Here is an 18,468-nt window from a genome sequence, read left to right on the forward strand (position 1 = left end):
GCTAAACATTACCAAAATTTACCATAAAATCTTATGAAAAATTCTCTTAAAATTGCTTTTAAATCCCATAAAACCAGTGAAATCCCCGCAAATCTTATAAAATCCCTTGAATTATTTTAAAATATCCTATATCCTTACATGTCCTGTAAAATTCCTCCATATCTTCCGAAATTTTAGAAAAAAAAACCCCTTTAAAACTGCATACAAATTTGGGTAAATCCCTTTAAATTAATAAAACCATTGAAAATCCCTTGAAATTGTTTTAATCTCTTGAATATGTCTTGGAATTTTTTAAAATACCTAGAATATTTTGAAGTCTTTGAAATCCCTTCAAATTATTGAAATAAATAAAGTTCTGGAAATCTTAAAATTTCCTAAAATATTTAAAATCCTTTTGTATTTTGTAAAATCCCTTGCAAATTTTTAGAGCGCTTGAAAATGCCTGGGGATCTTTTACAATATCCTCAAATATTTAAAATATTTTGAAATCGCATTAAATTCCTGAAATCAATTAAAAAATTAGTTGTTATATGTTTTGAAATAACCTAAAATATTAAAAATCATTTAAAATCTTTTTAAATGTTTTAAAGATCTTGAAAATGCATACATAATATACTATTAAAATACTTCAAATCCTTTGAACATTTTGTAAATTGAGCCTCAGCATCAATGAAATAAAAACTTTTAAAAATTCAAGAGAATTCATCAAATTTAAGAAAATTGTAAAGAATGTAGGATAAATTAATAAGAATTCAAGATGAATTCGAAATCTCTTCAAATTTTTAAAACCCTACCAAATACCTCACTTCTCGTGAATGCATTTTTTTAAATCCACTTAAATATTATAAAATCCATATCCTCCGAAACTCTAGAAAATTCTTTATCTTTAAATGTTTCAAACGCTTTGAAATCCCTCCAAGTTAAGGAAATCAATAAAAAATGTATTAAAAATTTTAAATTCCCTTTAAATGATTGAAATCTATTAAAAATGCCTCGGAATCTTTAAAAATACCCTGAAATATTTCAAAATTTATTCAAGACATTTCAGAAACAATTATAGACCTGAATTGAATAGTGATTAACCCATGAGTTAATTTATTGAAAGAAAAGTGTCTAGCGTGATCTTTTAATTTTAAAAAGTGATTTGAAAAGATATTTCTTTAAAAAAATGCACTGATTTTTGCTATTTTTTAAAAGTGCCCGACTGTTTGAAGCTTTTATTTTATTATATATATTTTTAAAGTTCCATTGTGGGCTGTAAATAAGGTACCATAGGGACCAAATATTGAACATAGGGCACTTTAGAGGCCGAAAAAACAAAGTCACCATTTCCTCATCGAATTAGTTTTTACCGCACAAATTTATTTATTGTGATGTAACAAAAGGTTTTCAAACATTTGTATTGTAAAGGAAAATTCTGACGGTGAATGTAGTTACGTAGAATATAATTTTTATTTCAAAAACGAAATTTAGAAGATAATCAAAAATGATTAAAAAAATCATTATTTTTTTTCCAGGGATCTTTTAGGACATAAAAATACACATAAGTTCAGAAGGAAAAGTCGAAATAACTATAATTGCGATTTTGGCATGTTTCCAACTTCAAATTTTGCAGCTCTTTGCTTACCTTCACAGTAATCCAGAACTTTTACTTATATAAACTTATATGTATTTTTATATCCTAAAATAATTTAGTTTTAGTTTTTCTATGATGTTAAGAATCAAATTATTATCAAATATTTTAGTTTTTTTTAGTTTAATAAAAACATTGGGGTTTTAAATGAAAATTGTTAAAATTAATTAAAAAAAAACATTAATTTTAACCATGTTTTCTGCAATTGCATTTTTTCGGACCGTCGCTTCTTACTAATTTGTTTAAAATGACGGCTTATTGTTTCCGGGTAAAGATTCTCTACAATTCTAATGTTTCCAATTTTAAAAATAACAAAACACTCTTAAAATATAATTATTTGTTTGAAATATGTTTTTTGAAGAAAAAAATTGTTCTAACGATTTCAGCCATAGAAAAATTTACTTTCAAAATTGGAAACAGTAGAGTTCTAGATAATGTTTGTATGGAAAAAATAAGCTGCCATTTATTAAATTGTAATCATTTTTCAAAGATAAAATAATAAACAACAAATTAAAGCATTCAAAATGGACCACTTGAATTCCAAACTTGTGAAATTGAAGTTTAACTTTAAGAATGTTCAAAATTATATTATTTTAAGTAATTTTAAACTACACATTAAAAATTGAAAAATAATTTCTTTATCTTAACAGTTCTTAAATTATTTTTATTTTAAATAGTCTAGGCATCCTTTAAAAGCTTTCAAATTTCATTTCAAAATCTTGAGAAATCTAGAAGTGATTTTAAATTATTTCAAATACAAAATAATTTTTGAATTTTTTTTCGGAAAAGAAAGTTCAAGAAGATTTTAAGAGAATAAAAAAATTATCAAAGAACATGGAAGATTTTTTTAAATTTGCAGGAATTGTAGGAAAAAATGTAACAAAAATTGTAGGAAAATTTCGATTAACTTTAAAATATATTTAGAATTTTTGAAAAAAATTTTAACACACTTCGTTTAAATTACTTGCAATAATTTCAAGTTTTAAACTAATTTTGAATCTCTTAAAAAGTTCTAAATATCTCTTAAAATTTCTCAAATTTTTTCTACAAATAATATGTGTTCAATTGTTATAAATGCGTTAAAATTTAACAATTTCACGTATAAATTAAACACTTTCTAAGTAGACTAATTAAAATTGTAACACTAAAAGTTTAAAAGTTCTTCGAAAATGTAAAGATTCAACGCTTTCTATGTAAAATAATTCAGTTTTGAATTGTTTTCTTTTAAATATTTGGTCTCAATTTACTCGTCTCAAATGGACAGTGAAATATTGCAAAATATTAAATAATTATTCTTTTTCTACATTAAGAAATTTCAAATTAAATGGGATAAAAATTAAATAATTTAGTCTCACAATATTTTTTATTTAATAAAAACCTTCAATTATGACTATATTATTATGGATTTATTTTTAAGTTGAAAATAGTAAAACGCACGTTTACATTTTTTAACGGCTAAAAAAATTAATAGAAATAATTTGTTAATAAATTTATTTATTAAATTTAATATAATAAATAATATAAATGAAGACCTGACACTCTGAATTAAAAATATATTACTGATAAATGACAATTTTTATTTAAAAATAAAATTATCGAAGTAAATGATATATTAATGTCAATTCTTATTAAAACTTTCGGATTCAAACAGTTACAGTCAGGAAATTCGCATATTTTTAACAAATCTAGAATTGTTTGATCAAATTAATTATTGTTCCGATTTCTATACTTAAGAGTAGAGATCCATTTTAAAAATAATTTTTTTATTTATATTTACAGTTAATAAAATAAAACTGTTTTTTATCAAAAAGTTTAAACTTCAAATGCTTTTAATTTTCAATTGTTTAAATATTAAAAACTGCACGTTAATTATTTTAAAAACTGTTAAAACCGAACTTGGGCAGGTTTTTCATATGAAAATTCGCAAAATCCCCGGTTTCCCGGTCCAGCGGCCACCCTGTTTTTTATTTAAAAAGTTCGATTTTAAAAACTTCTAATTTTTAATTTTTCAAGCACTTAAAACTGCATTTTAAAATTCTTTATATTAAAATATATGATTTAAAAAATTAAAAATTAAACATTTTTAAAGTAAATGATTTTTGAATTAAGCATTTGAAGCTGAATGATATTATAATTTAAAAAATCATAATTTGAAAAATGATTTAAAAAACGATTGTAAAATTGTTGTAAAATTCCAGGTAAAAAAAAATAAATTCACTGCCATTTCCCGGTTCAGCGGCCACCCTGAACATAACTAAACTGAATGTTTCTTTGTTGTGAATTTTAACATTTATCAGAATAATAATTTTTTCCATTGAAATAACATCAGTTATAATATTTGGTTCTTAAAATCATAAAAAAACTATTTCTTTGAGATATCTGACTTTTGGCACGACAACTATCTTAAAATAAATGAATTCGTAAATTCTGTCTGAATTCGTGCAGCAAAAACTGATTCGATGAAGAAACGGTGACCCAATATTGAAATATATATAAAAAAAAGACTGCTTTCAAAGTTTCAAACTTTAAAAAGTTTCTGCTAACTGAAGATATCGTTTTAAAAATTTGAAATAATCATGGGAACTCATTTTGATATGTAGAAAAAGATTTTTGCTAGCCATAAACAAAATGTTTTTTCGGTCCACCCTATTTCTACATGTAAATAGCACAGGGGAGTTCTAAAAAGTTACATTTCCATTTTTCTTAGTTTTTAAACTACTGATAAAAAAAAAACAATAATAGATAAGCCTCTCCGATTATTTTTACTTTCATCTTCAGAATAATATTCAGTAACAAATTTTTTAAACAATATTGACGGTAAAATTTAATAAAAATATCTTAATTCTTAGTAATTAAATATAAAAATGGACTTTTTTCAAAATGTGCCTGCCCGATTATTTTCATTTTCGAATGTTCGTGGGATGCCATATTACCACAAAAAAATCCATTTACCTGCAACTTGCATTTAAGAGCGTTGGCACCAGATCCCAACCTCGTAATTGAATAGCATCTTTTGTACTCCATAAATACTAGAAAAGCATCTTTGTTAGATACTCAGAACCTACTTTAGACAAGGCGAAAACGTCGCATTCGTTTGAAAAAAATTTCCGATAGGATTTTTTGTCATATTCTTCTTCGGAATATATTCCTGAATCAGGATCAAGATCTTGCCGGCCGCAAAAAGTGGTCAAATTTGTTTAAACAAACTTGGTTTGTTTAAAGTCAAATTTATTTAAACAAACTTAGTTTGTTTAAAGCGTAAAAAATTCTTTTTTCGACCCGAAAGCATTTTTCTAAGGATTTTTAGGACATTCTAAACATTTTTTTACTTTTGTCATTTTTTTTGTAAAATTGACCGTTTCCGAGTTATAAATAATTTAATGTTTGAAAAATCGCGAAAATGGCGATTTTCGAGCCTGAAAAACAGTATTAAAAAATAAAATTTTCGAGTTTGCCAAAGTTCCTAAATAATCTTTGAACATCCCTTAACAAAATCCCGAAGAGTATATACAGATTATTTCATTCTATATCTTAGTTTTTTAATAGTTAAATTGGCGCTCTCCCACGAGCAGCTCGCAGAGGCTCTCTCTACTGTTGACCGGACTATAGAGTGTCTTATGTGTTCTTGAAGCTTTGCTTACTTACGATTGGTGTTTACTTCATAACTAAATATAATTTATCATAAATTGTTATAAATATAAGTGGCAAACGTAACAAAAAAGTAACAAACAAATTCTTAAATTAGTAAAGAATTTATTTAACCCTAGACTGGTAAACTGAGCTAGCTCATCCTCTAATGGTAAACCGGGGTTCCGCTACACCCCAAACTTGTACCGCGGAACAATGCTTTCTATGTGCAGTGAAACAACTTTAATATAGCGCATTTTCTTCGTCTTTTAGTGTAGAAAACAATGGTAATAACAATATTCTTTTAATTAAAAAAAAGTTGAATAATTTGGTAAATATGAAAAAACCCCTTAAAATTCCGCAAATTTGACTTTTTTTATAAAAAATAACGTAGTTAGTTCACAGAAAGTTTTGGTTTTTCCGTCCGCAACTCGAGGACACAGAACACATCGCGCCTGTTTTCTGTCTGTTTGAGTACTAATTAGTGGAGGTGCCTGTTCTTCGAGGATAGCCTCGATTGATACACGCAAATCCCGGCGAATGCTCGGAATAACGAGTCGTACTCGTAAGTGTGGATCAACAAGTTCTTTTATAAGCTGTTTTAAAAAGTCTCGTCGAATCAAATTTTCATTTACACTTTAGAAATTGTGCAAGATCATTGAATTGATTCCACCTTGATCGAGCATTTCGAACTAGAAACGCAGGGGCAATCGAAGGGTCTTTCTAGCTGTGCTTAAAACGTCCAAATGAAATCGTTATACTATCCGACTGAAATTTATTATACCTCATTTTTTGCTATTTTTATGTTAATTTTTTTTTTGCAGTTAGAACTTTTAAATTCATGCTTAAAACATCTATTTAAACTGATTTAACAAAAAAACTGAAATTCACTTACCCACTCAATTCTAGAACGTGAATGGTAAACCGGGGTGCAGCGCAACCCCACTTGATATTCACTGCTGTAACGAACTTACACCAAACACTAACGCTTTCGCTATTTGACCGGGGTTCACTCCCAAATAGCTGAAGTGAATTATGGTTAGGGTCATAGACCAACCTATACTTGTCCTTAGTCAGGAGCACACTTAGAACTTTGACTGGGGTGTCGTGGAACCCCGGTTTACCAGTTTAGAGTTAAGCATATTTTCACATTCGTCTGTACTACAACCACATAAGGGTACACAGGTAATATTGTTTTTTTTTTCACAATGACATGCTTTGGTTTTGCAATTTTCTAAACATTTGCACTGAGAAATAAGATTATCACGTACGGAATTTTTTAATTTAAATATTGGTAACAATACACTTTTTTCATGCATCATATATCCAAAATTTTCATAATTCAAACTTTTATATCTAGGGCTTAAGGAATTTTTACAGATATAAGCTTGCAATGACATATTTAATCCGTCTGCGATAGAAGAAGGCACAAAACTGAATAAACAGTCAAGTTTCTTTGTGTATTTTATGGAAGATTGGACCTGCATACTCAGCGAGCGTGCGAGATCACATCTATAATCCAGTCAACAGTAGCGAGCCCGCAAGCCTGGTCGGAGAGCGCCTATTTAACTATTAAAAAACTAAGCTATAGAATGAAATAATCTGTATATACACTTCGGGATTTTGTTAAGGGACGTTCAAAGATTATTTAGGAACTTTGGAAAACTCGAAAATTTGATTTTTTAATACTGTTTTTAAGGCTCGAATATGGCCATTTTCGCGATTTTTCATGAGATGACAAGAGACAAAAGATGTTTAGAATGGCCCAAAAAACCTTAGAAAAATGCTTTCAGGTAAAAAAAAACAGGCAAATGCGACGTTTTCGCCTTGTCTACTTCTATTTTCAACAGGTCTCTATATTCGAAGTGAAAAACAGGCTTCAGTACTTTGGCCAATTTTTTCCTCTTCAAACAGAGACTTGATTCAAAATAGACGCAAACAAAAATGCTATTTGGTCTAAAGGACAGCTCAATTTCGAGTTTAGAACGTGATTCCAAGGACCTTAAACTTAATTCAGCCGCACCGTCTCATATTCAAAAATTAGTAGAATGAGATGGTTATGGAATGGTTATTTGACTAGAATACAGACAGATGAATAGATAGATAAATAGATAGATAATGAGAGTGAGAAAGAGAAATAATATGATATGGATGTAAGGAATTGAAGATATATGTGGAGTGTCATGGATGAAACATGTGATAAATTATTATATCTCTATATATAAATGTATATTATATTATATTAAATTATATATTATATATAAATCGATTAACTTGATTTGAACTATAATAGTATCATACTAAAATTAAGAAGCAGTGGGCGAGTGTCGCTAGCAACGTACGGGCTGGCTGGGCCTGGCTGACAGCCTCCGCCGCTCTGTTGCTAAAGGCTCGCAAGAGGCTCTGGCATCTGCTATCATGCCACCGCCTCATTGAACCGCTGTCAGGTCTGATTAGCTCGAGTGGCCAGTGGAAGGGACACTATTCTGGCGACACCAACTTGGCCAGACCAGGTGGCGAATGACGTAGTGTGGAACAACCAACGTCCGGTACGTAGGTAGATTAAGAAGTGGGGCCCGATTAGGCCCAAGATTGGCCCGTCACATTATTGACGATTAGAGGCACGCGCAGCAGCCAGCGCAGACAATGCAAACCAGTGCACCACCGAACAAAGAGGCGGCGGGGCACCCTCATATGCTTTGCATTACCCGGCGTGGGCCTGCGCGCAATGTGCCTCTGCAATCCAAACAAACATGTAGCCGCTTAGTTAGCTTCATATTGATTCAATTTCATTTTCAGTTTCAATTTCATTTTTTAAAGTCATTTCTCTTTATTTTACATATACTCTACATTAAAAGCTTCTTTCTAGATCAATCTTTTTCTACAATACACTACTTTCTCCAGATTCCTCTCAATTCTTCAGTATCATTATTTTTATGATTTATTTACTGGCAATTTTTTTAATGGACAGTTCATGACTCGTCCTCACTTCTGATTCGGGACGAGATCATAGCGCACTGTTGCCTCACCAGTATTTTCCTTAATTGGGAAAACCTGTATCCATCAAGTTCATGCAGGGCGGTGAATCGGCGGGCGATTTTTAATTCCCGGTCAAATGAATGTAACATTCACATTTCTCGCAAAACGCAAACATAAATGAATTTCCAACTGGAATTATGAATATTTGACTAAAATGTCGGATTTTTTAACTAAAAACAAGAATTTTTAAAACAATAAGATTAATTTTCAAACAAAAAGATTAATTTTCTACCGAAAAATACAAGTTTTAAACAAAATAGATGAATTTTAATAAAATAGTTGAATTTTCAATCAAAGGAGACACATTTTCAATCTAATAGCTGAACTTTGAATTAGAAAAAAATCAAATTTCAACAGAAAATGGAATAGCCACATTTTTAGTAAAACAAATGAATTTTCCCAAAGAATAACAATTTTGACTTGAGAGCGGGAATTTTGAAAAAGAATTATGATTTTGTTTTGGAATAGAGAATTTTTTAAACAGAAATTTTAACTAGTAACAAGAAATTTTCTAAAAGAATTATAAATTTGAATGGGTATTTTTGGAAAATAATTCTAATTCTGATTTAGATGAAGGAATTCAAAAAGAACTAAAATTTTGACATGGCTAGAGGGCTTTTCCAAGAGAATAACAATTTTAAGTTGGAACGGAGAATTTTTCAAAATATGCAATTAGGATTCTGATTTGGAACAGGACATTTTCGAAAAGAACTTTCAATTTTAACATGGCAAAAGTAATTTACCAAAGAATTACAATTTTGACTTGGAGCGGAGATTATTCCAAAAGAATTATGATTTTGATTTGGAACAGGAAATTTTCGAAAGGAACTATAATTTTGACATGAAACATGGCATTTTCAAAAGAATTACAATTTTAAATTTAAAGGGGGATGTTTAAAAAGAATTATGATTTTGATTTGGAACAGGGAATTTCTTAAAAGAAATTTTAATTTAAATAATGAATTTTCAAAAAGAATGTTCGGAAAGAACTAGAATTTTGATATGGAACAAGGAATTTTCCAAAGTAAATACAATAATTAGTTGGAACAGGGAAATTTAGAAAATAATTATGATACTGATTTGGAGCAGAGAATTTCCGAAAGGAACTATAATTCTAACACGGAAAAAGGAATGTTCCAAAAGAATTACAATTTTGACTTGAAACCGCAAAATTTGGAAAGTAACTATGATTCTGATTTAGAACCGGGCATTTTTTATTTCAAATTTCGACTTGGAATAATGAATTTAACAACGAATTTTCGGACAATTTGAGAATTTTGATCTTAAATCATAATTTTTTACGAAAATGATGAATCCCCAACTGGAATTGTCGAATTTTAAACAACAAAATGAGTTTACAAATAAAACAATGAGTATTTAACTGCAACAGCTAAACTTTCAACAAATTTTGTTTTACTAAAAACGATAAACTGTCAACCAAAACTTAAATAATTAGGTTTTCAATTAAGAAAATCAATGTTCAACCAAAACTTGAATAATTAAATTTTTAGTCACAAAATGAATGTTCAACGCAAAAATGGATTTTCAATTAAAATCTATGAAATATTCAACTGGAATACTATTCTCATTTCCAGTGTGAGAAAAATATCATTTTGAAACACAAAGGAAAAAATTTTTCAAATAAAATAGTTAAATTTCCGGTGAAAAAATTCCTATTCATTCAAAGAAAAAATTTTCAATCAAATAGAGCTCACTTTTCAACCAAAGAAATTAATTTTTAATTAAAATGATAAATCTTCAATAAAAAAATAATTTTCAACCAAGTCAATTTATTTCTAACTTAAAAAATGAATTTTCAACTAAAATGGTGAATATTTAACTGGAACACTTGAATTTTCGACACAAAAAAAAAAAGAATTTGTAAACAGTGAAATTGATATTTAACGAAAAAAATCATTTTCTACACACAAAAAATCGATTTTCTATTTAAAAAATTGTTAAAAAAACACGTAAATTTTCAATGAAATAAAAAATGAATTTTTAATTAAGAAAGAAAATTTACATTCAAATTGTTAAATTTACAACTCAAAGTGGAAGGGTTTAATTTTTAATTCAAAAAATTAACTTTCAACCAAACTGATTAATTTTCAACTGAAATGTTAACCTTCAACTAGTATAAATGAATTTTACGCCCACAAAAAAGATGAATTTTCTACAAATAAAGACGAATTCTTTACAAATTATATGATTTTTCAAAAAATACTTAAATTTTTAAATACAAAATATAATTTTTAAACTAAATATGTATTTGCATTTTCAATTAAAAAAGATCAAATTCAACACAAAATAAATTAGTTTAATTTTCCGTTAAAAATCGAATTTTTAACAAAAAAAATCGGATTTTCAGAAAAACAGTTAAATTTTCTACTGGAGTAATCGAATTTTTAGTTGAAAATTTGATTTCCAACAGTGTAGTTCAATTTTTAAAAAGAGATGGATTTTAAATTAAAATGAATCTTTAATAAAAAAAATTAATTTTCAACTAAAGAGTAGTTGAATTTCCAAGAAGAAAATGTAAATTCCCAAAGAAAAATGTAAAAAAAATTAAATTAATTAAATAGTAATAATAATAATAACTGTAGATAAAGCAGAAATCATTTTTGTAAATTGGCCAAAATTATTAAAATAATGAAAACTTGAATTTTGCTACGATCAGAAGTAAATTCCCGATTTTTTTCCAATTCGCCACACTGAATTGATACTCGATTGGCGAAATTGTAAAGGGAAAATTTGAAATGTTCACTTAACACTTTATAATTGATAAATAATTTGTTTTATTTTTAATAAACATTGAAGGCTAGAGGGGTAACAGTGTGCTGGTGGTGGGCGACCACAGGGGGTACACAAGGGTACAATCTCGTCCTGAAACACGTATGAGGACGAGTCGTGGATAGCCCCTTTAAATTGTCATTTTAATTTCAACCCATGGTGTTTAATAAAATTTTATTTCACGTCTTTTGCAATATTCGAAGCAATTGCTCAAATAATTTTCTAGAAAAAGAAATTTTGACTCACTGGATTCTATGTTTATACTATTAGTTTTTTTTTTAGTTTAAAAATTCGTCCACGGAAATGCAAAAACTAATTAAGCTAATTGTACAATTCTGTTACACAAGCTGACCTTTTTTTTTAAAGTTTATTGTAGGTTTTTAAAGATTTTTCCTAAATTATAAATAACAAAAAACAGTTATACAAAATAGTTTTATGAAAAAATAAAATATTTTTAAAATTTCTGAAACAATTAGACAGTAAATTATTTTAAACTGTTAAATTAAAATCTTGAAAAATTTAAGATAAAACTTTTGTATTTTCCGATAAAAGTATTTTTATAAATAAAAAATAGACTTTTAATTTAAAATCATTAAACTAATTTTTTAAAAGTACGTAATTTAATAAAACAACCTTTAAAAAAGTATTCAAATATGTATATATATTTATTTTAATGAACTTCGTTTTCCTATCAACAATATTTGATACAATAAACTACAACGTATAGAAAGTTAATATTAAATATCATTGTGAAGAAAGTTAAAAAAAAATTAAAATATAAATCCAAAATCCGATTTCATCGCTACCGTGGGCGAATTTAAAGGAAAAAAATAAAGAAAAAAAAACAATGTAAACATAGATTTCATTGAGTCAGAATTTCTGCTCAAACAAAATTCTAAGAGTCGATTATTAATTTATGTTGCATTTTTTCCTTCAATTTACATAAAATGGTATTGCTTCGAAATAATTAAACACCATGGTATATAACCAAAAGTGTATTGTAGTTATAGACACTTTTGTTAACTTAATTCATATATTATGATCCATCATTAAAGTTGAAGGAAAAAAAAAATATTAAAATCGTTTTATCAAGGAGAATTGTACATTTTTAAAATCATATTTGATTTTATAAACTACAGGCCTCGGACTCATTTGAAAAATGAAAAATAGTGTTAATAGCAGCATAAATTTTGAAAAATAGTAGCAAAATAGTGGCGTGCATTTAAAAAAAAATTTACACACTGAAGTTAACTATTTTTAAATGTGGCATTTGGAGACAAAACATAAATATTTCATAATATCGGGTGAAATCCTTACCCTTAAAATCCGTAAAAATTCCTACAAGTTGCTTGAATTCTACTAAAATTAATTTAAAACCCTTAAATTCTTTTTGCAATTCTTATGAATCCCTTAAAAATTGTAAAATTCCTAGAAATCCTCTAAAATTCATATTTTTTTAAATACTTTGAAGTGTTTAAAGTATCTTAAATATTGTGAAATCACTAAAATCCTCTTAAAAATTTTGAAAAAAAAATCCCTTTAAATATGGTTAATATTTCGATTTTTTGAGATGACAAAAATGTTATTTTAGCTAATCTAAAGAAGAAATGCAAATAGCTAGGTGAAAAAATGGTTGCATTAGCGTCAATTTTTTTCTTCAAAATAGCAGCAAAATAGTTGCATCATTAAAAAAAAGCGTAAAAAGGTGTCGTGAGTCCGAGGCCTGAAATTTAAGTTAACAAAGCTGTCTAGGCTTAAACAATTGAAAAGCTTTGCAAATGAGCATTTGTATTTTAAGAAACAAGATATATTTTTAAATATCAAGATTTATAAACCGATAATATCCAACTCTTATCGAAAAATGCTCTGAACTGGTTATATTCAGTAATTGAAAAATTTAAAGTTACATTTCCTGATATCGACTCAACAATATCGATATAACTGGGTTTAATTTAAATTGCAATTTTTGTTTAATAAAAGATTATTCTCACTCACCTAGACCACGTGCAGCGACGTCAGTAGCCACAAGAATGGGCGCTTTACCGGACCTGAAATCTGTATAAAGAAAATGTTCTTTCAATTCAAAAATTTCTCAAATCAGGAGCATTTTTAAGGAAAAAAAATATATAGTTACAGAATAATTTACCTTGTAAAACCCAATCTCTTTCCTGTTGCGTTTTGTCACCGTGAATGCAAACCGCTGGCCATCCTTCTCTTTTCATTTTTCTAGTGATTTCATCTACCCTTCGCTTTGTTTCAATAAATACTATAGTTTTGTTCTCGTTTTCTGCCATGATTTCCTTTAAAAGCGTACTCAATCTGAAAAAAATTATTTTTACAACTCTCTTCCAGATTTTTTAAAATAGAATATAGCTTTTAGGCCTCGGACTCGCTCCAGAGATAAATAATTGTGCAAATAATGTCACAAATTTGAAAAATATTGTCAAAATAGTGTTCTGAAAATTTTTTAAGTAAACTTATGTTTAGCCCGATTTAAAAAGTGTATATTCGGAAATCAAAAAGTGTGTAATGGAAAATGAACTTTATTTTCGATCAACATAATCCACTATTAATTTTTTTTTTTTAACGAACTTCAATATTTATTTGAAATTTTATTCTGTAGTCTATTAATTATCAAAATTCCTACTTCTTTATCCCGGGCTTCAGATTTTTCCCTATTCCTCTCTTTATCTCGACTTTACACTTAAAGCGAATTAAATTAATAGAAACCAATGAAAGTTTATTCTTGTCTCCATTTTTTTTCGTTAAAAATCCATATTCGTGGGTTCAAGATTCAACAAATTCGGTAATAAAATTGATCTTTTCGGCTCGAAAATTTAACTATTTGGAAGAAATCATCACATCTATTCCTTGTTCAAACTATTTAGATGAAAATTTATGTAATTTGTTGAAAACTCGTCTTTTTTCGTAGAAAATTAATCTTCTTGGTTGAAAATGCAATTATTTGTATTAAAACGTATCTATTTTGTTGAGACTTCATTTTTTTAAATTGAAAATTCATCTTTTTGTTTGTTAAAAATTAGGCACTTAGGTAGAAAATTTAATTAACAGTTTGAAAATTTATGAATTTTGTTGTAAAATCGTCTTTTTTGTTAAAAATGCAATTGATTGGTGAAAAATTCGTGTTCCTTGATTAAATCCAACTATTTTTTATTACATTTCGTCGAAATTCATTTTTTTTATTTTTTTATTTTTTTGGTTGAAGGTTCATAATTTTAGCTGAAAATTCGTTTCTTTTTTCGGTTAAGAATTGATTTTTTAAACTTAAAATTAAATTATTTTCTTGAAAATTCAACTGACTGAGTCAAAATTTAACTATTTTGTTGAAAATTCTTATGCTGGGATTGAGGATTCAACTGTTTTGAAGAAAGTTCGTTTTTTACGCATGGAAATTCAAAAATTTCGTAGCAACTTGAAATATTTGGATGAAAATTAGTTGTTTTTCTATCTGAAAAAGTTAATAATTTGGTTGAAAATTTAACTAATTGGTTAAAAATAAACTTTTCTGTTGAAAATTCAATTTTTTTGGCAGGAAATTTGTCTTTTCTGTCTAGATAATTTAAATATTTGGTTGAAAATGTAACTACATTCAACGGTAACTTGTTAAAAATAAATCTGTTTTAGATTTTAGTAGAGGATTTGTTGAGAATTCATCTTTTTAGATTGAAAGTTAACGTACTTTCTTAACAGTTCAGTTTTTTTTTCTTCGAAGATTCATAATTTTAGTTCAAAGTTAGCTTTTTTTTTTGATAAAGAATCATTTTTTTATTTGAAAATTCAACTGATTGGTCGAACATTTGACTTTTTGCAGAAAATTAGTTTTTCATATTGAAAATTAATTCTCTTACGTAAAATATTAACCAATCTATTTTTAGTTAAAGAATGATATTTTTTGGTTAAAGAATTTTTAGAAACAAAGAATTTTTAGAAACGAAGAATTAATAAAATAAAATGTGGACTAACATTACACTCACTGTTTAAACTATTTAGTTGGAAATTCGTCTTTTTTTATAGAAAGTCGATATTCTTGGTTGAAAAATTAACTATTTGTTCAAAAATTAATATACATTATTGAGAATTTTTCTTTTTTTTGTAAAAAATTAATCTTCCACGTTGAAAATTCAGATATTTGGTTGAAAAGTCAACTGTTTTTAAAAAATATCTTCTTGGTTAAAAATGCAACTACATATTTGGTTGACAATTAGTATGTTTTAGTTGAGGATTAAACTATTTGATTGGAAATTTGTCCTTTTTTGTTCAATTTTTTGTGTTTTTTTAATTTAAAATAAAAATGTTTTCTTAGTTAAAAATTAAATAACATTAAAATGCCATTTTTATTGGCCAAAAATTTCTTAAGAAAGCCGAATCATAAATAGACGAATTGTTAATTTCCTGCGAAAATAAATGGTATTTGTGAAATCTTTGTGAATATTATTAAAGCTTTCTAAAGTCTTTGAATCTTTGTAAAATTTTTTGAAACATTTATAAAATCTTTGAAAAATCTTGTTTTAATTTTGGTTTGTGAAATCTTTTTTATTCGTCTGAAATCATGAAAATCTTTTGAAATATCCTAAATTTGGTTAAAATCGTTTAAAATCATTAAAATGGTTTGAAATCTGATCTGTACTGAACCCTTGTTGACATTTTAAGGCCTTGAAAACTTTGTGACATTTTTTGAAATACTTATGAAATCTTTTGTATTAGTTTAAAATCATTGAAATATCTCAAATCTTTGTGATTTTTTTGAAATCTCCAAAAAAAAGGTTGATACGCTTTAAAATCTTTGAAACGTTTTGAAATCGGGTGTACTTTACTGAAATCCTAATTGAAAATCTTGAAATCTATTTAAATCCTCAAGAATTTTTAAAAATATTTGTGAAATATTTTGAATTCATTTAAAATGATTCAAGATTTTTAATATTTATGAAATCTTCAAAAATTTAATGCTTTGAAATGGTGTGAAATGTTTGAAACGTTTTGAAATCTAGTGTACTTTACTGAAATCTTAGTTGAAATTTTGGAAATTCTCGAAATCTATTTAAATCCTCAAGAATTCTGTAAAATATTTGTGGAATATTTTTTATTCCTTTAAAATTATTAAATCATTTAAAATATTTATGAAATCTTTCCAAAAAATTTGTTAATGGTTTAAAATCTTTGGTATTCGATTAAAATCATTAAAATATTAAAAATGCTGCAAAAATGGTTTGAAATCAATTCAAATCAATTAAAATTTCCGTATTCTTTAGAAATCTTTATGAATTTTTTTATGAAATCTTTGAAACTTTTGTGAAACCTTTTGATATCGACTAAAAAAAATTTTAATTGTTTAAAACATTTAAAATCTGATTTTGCATTTTTTTTATACAATACATCCCTCTTTAAAATCTTTGATATTCCTGAAATCATTTGAAATCCTTAACAATTTTTTGAAACATATGTGAAATTTTTTGTAGTCGTTTAAAATCATTGAAATATTTCAAATCTGTGTCATATCTTTTGAAATCTCACAAAAAAAAGTTTTGAAACGTTTTGAAATCGGGTCTACTTTACTGAAATCCTGGTTGAAATTTTGGAAATTCTTGAAATCTATTTAAATGCTCAAGAATTCTTTAAAATAGTTGTGGAATATGTTTCCAATATTTTGAATTCGTTTAAAATGATTAAAACATTTTAAATATTTATGAAATCTTAAAAAAAAGTAATTACTTTGAAATCTTGGAAATGGTGTGAAATCTTTGAAATGTTTTGAAATCTGGCGTACTTTACTGAAATCCTAGTTGAAATTTTGGAAATTCTTGAAATCTATTTAAATCCTCAAGAATTCTTTAAAATATTTGTGGAATATATTTGCAATATTGTTTTTTCCTTTAAAATGATTAAAACATTTTTTTAATTTATGAAATCTTCCTAAAATCTTTTGAAATCGTTAACAAATCTGTGAAATATTTTGTATTGGATTAAAATCATTGAAATATTTAAAATACAGCAAAAATGGTTTGAAATCAATTCAAAACTTTAAAATTCTCGTATTCTTAAGAAACCTTTATGAATTTTTTAAATGAAATCTTTGAAACTTCTGCGATCTTCTAAAAAAACTTTAAATTGTTTAAAATCTTAGAAATGCTGTTTGAAATCTTTGGAAAACTTTAGTAAAAACTTTTATATCGAGTGTACATGCCTTTTTAAAGCTTTGAAATCCTTGAAATCATTTGAAATTGTTAAAAACCTTTAAAACATTTTGGAAATCTTAAAAATCTGTACCCTTTTTCAATCTTTGAAATCCTTTAAATGTTTAAAATGTTTGCGAAATTGTTAACCAATAATTTTTATGATTTCTAAGTTGAATATCCAAACAAAATGTATACTTCAATATTCTATATTAGCAGAGAAGAAATTAAAAACTTATAGAATTATTCACAATATTAAAGCCTGTTCTTTGCAATCTATAAAATAATTGGTAAAGTCTACAAAAAATGCCTAAAAAACTCTGTATTTATTCTGCAATGAATCAATTATATCTTCAGAGTGTCTAGCGATTCTTAGGAACAAAATTCAAGGCCTTTTCCAGGTTGTCTAGTTCAAGAAATCAAAATTTTCCAGGTCTCCTTTTTTACATCAAATAATTAAATAACCGTTCGTCATACATGTAAAAAATAAGCAATTTCATTTTTTTTTCGGCCAAAAATGTCTAAAGAAAGCTGAATCGTAAATAAACAAATTCTTAATTTTTTTCGAACGTGAATCGTCTTTCTGAAATCTTTAGGAATATTTTTATATCTTTGTAATGTCTTGGAAATCATTGAAATCTTTGTGAAGTATTAAAATCCTTAGTGAAAGCTTGAAATTTCGGTGAAATCTTTGAGAAATCTTTTAGCATTTTTCAAAACTTTTGTAAACTCTTTAAAATTCTTGAAATCTTTGTGAACTCTTTCTTTAATCTTTGTTTGCAAAATATTTTTCTTGTTTAAAATAATTGAAGTCTTGAAATCATCTCAAATGTGTTGAAACCTTTTGAAATTGCTTAAAATCTTTGAAATTCTTGAAATATTTTGAAAACCTTATGAACTCTTTAAAGAAATGGTGAAATCTTCTCCAAGTCTTTTGTATTCGTTTGAAATCACTGAAATATTTTAAATATTTGTGAAATCGATATGAAATTGATTTTAATCGTATAAAATCACTGGAATATTTGAAATCTTTGTTAAATCTTTTGAAATATTATAAAAAAATGTTGATATCGTTTACAATATTTTGAAATCTACGAAAACTGTGAAATTTTTTAAAATCTTTATAAAAGCTCTGAAATATTTCTGAAATGTTTCTTTAATCTTTGTTCGTGAAATCATTTCTATTTG

At 26.6% G+C, this 18,468-nt stretch overlaps 1 protein-coding gene across 1 annotated transcript in view; it reads right to left on the bottom strand.

The window, feature by feature from the left end:
• The window catches only part of LOC117170834, a 65,907-nt gene that overhangs the window by 32,889 nt on the left and 14,550 nt on the right, over positions 1–18,468 (bottom strand). Inside the window, exons 4-5 of the mRNA XM_033357877.1 lie at positions 13,236–13,408; positions 13,085–13,144 (exon numbers count right to left, since the gene is read on the bottom strand). Of these exons, the coding sequence (XP_033213768.1) occupies positions 13,085–13,144; positions 13,236–13,408 (233 nt within the window). The remainder of the gene's footprint in view (positions 1–13,084; positions 13,145–13,235; positions 13,409–18,468) is intronic.

Source organism: Belonocnema kinseyi, chromosome 4 (assembly GCF_010883055.1).
Source record: "Belonocnema kinseyi isolate 2016_QV_RU_SX_M_011 chromosome 4, B_treatae_v1, whole genome shotgun sequence".
NCBI classification, from domain to species: Eukaryota; Metazoa; Arthropoda; class Insecta; order Hymenoptera; family Cynipidae; genus Belonocnema; species Belonocnema kinseyi.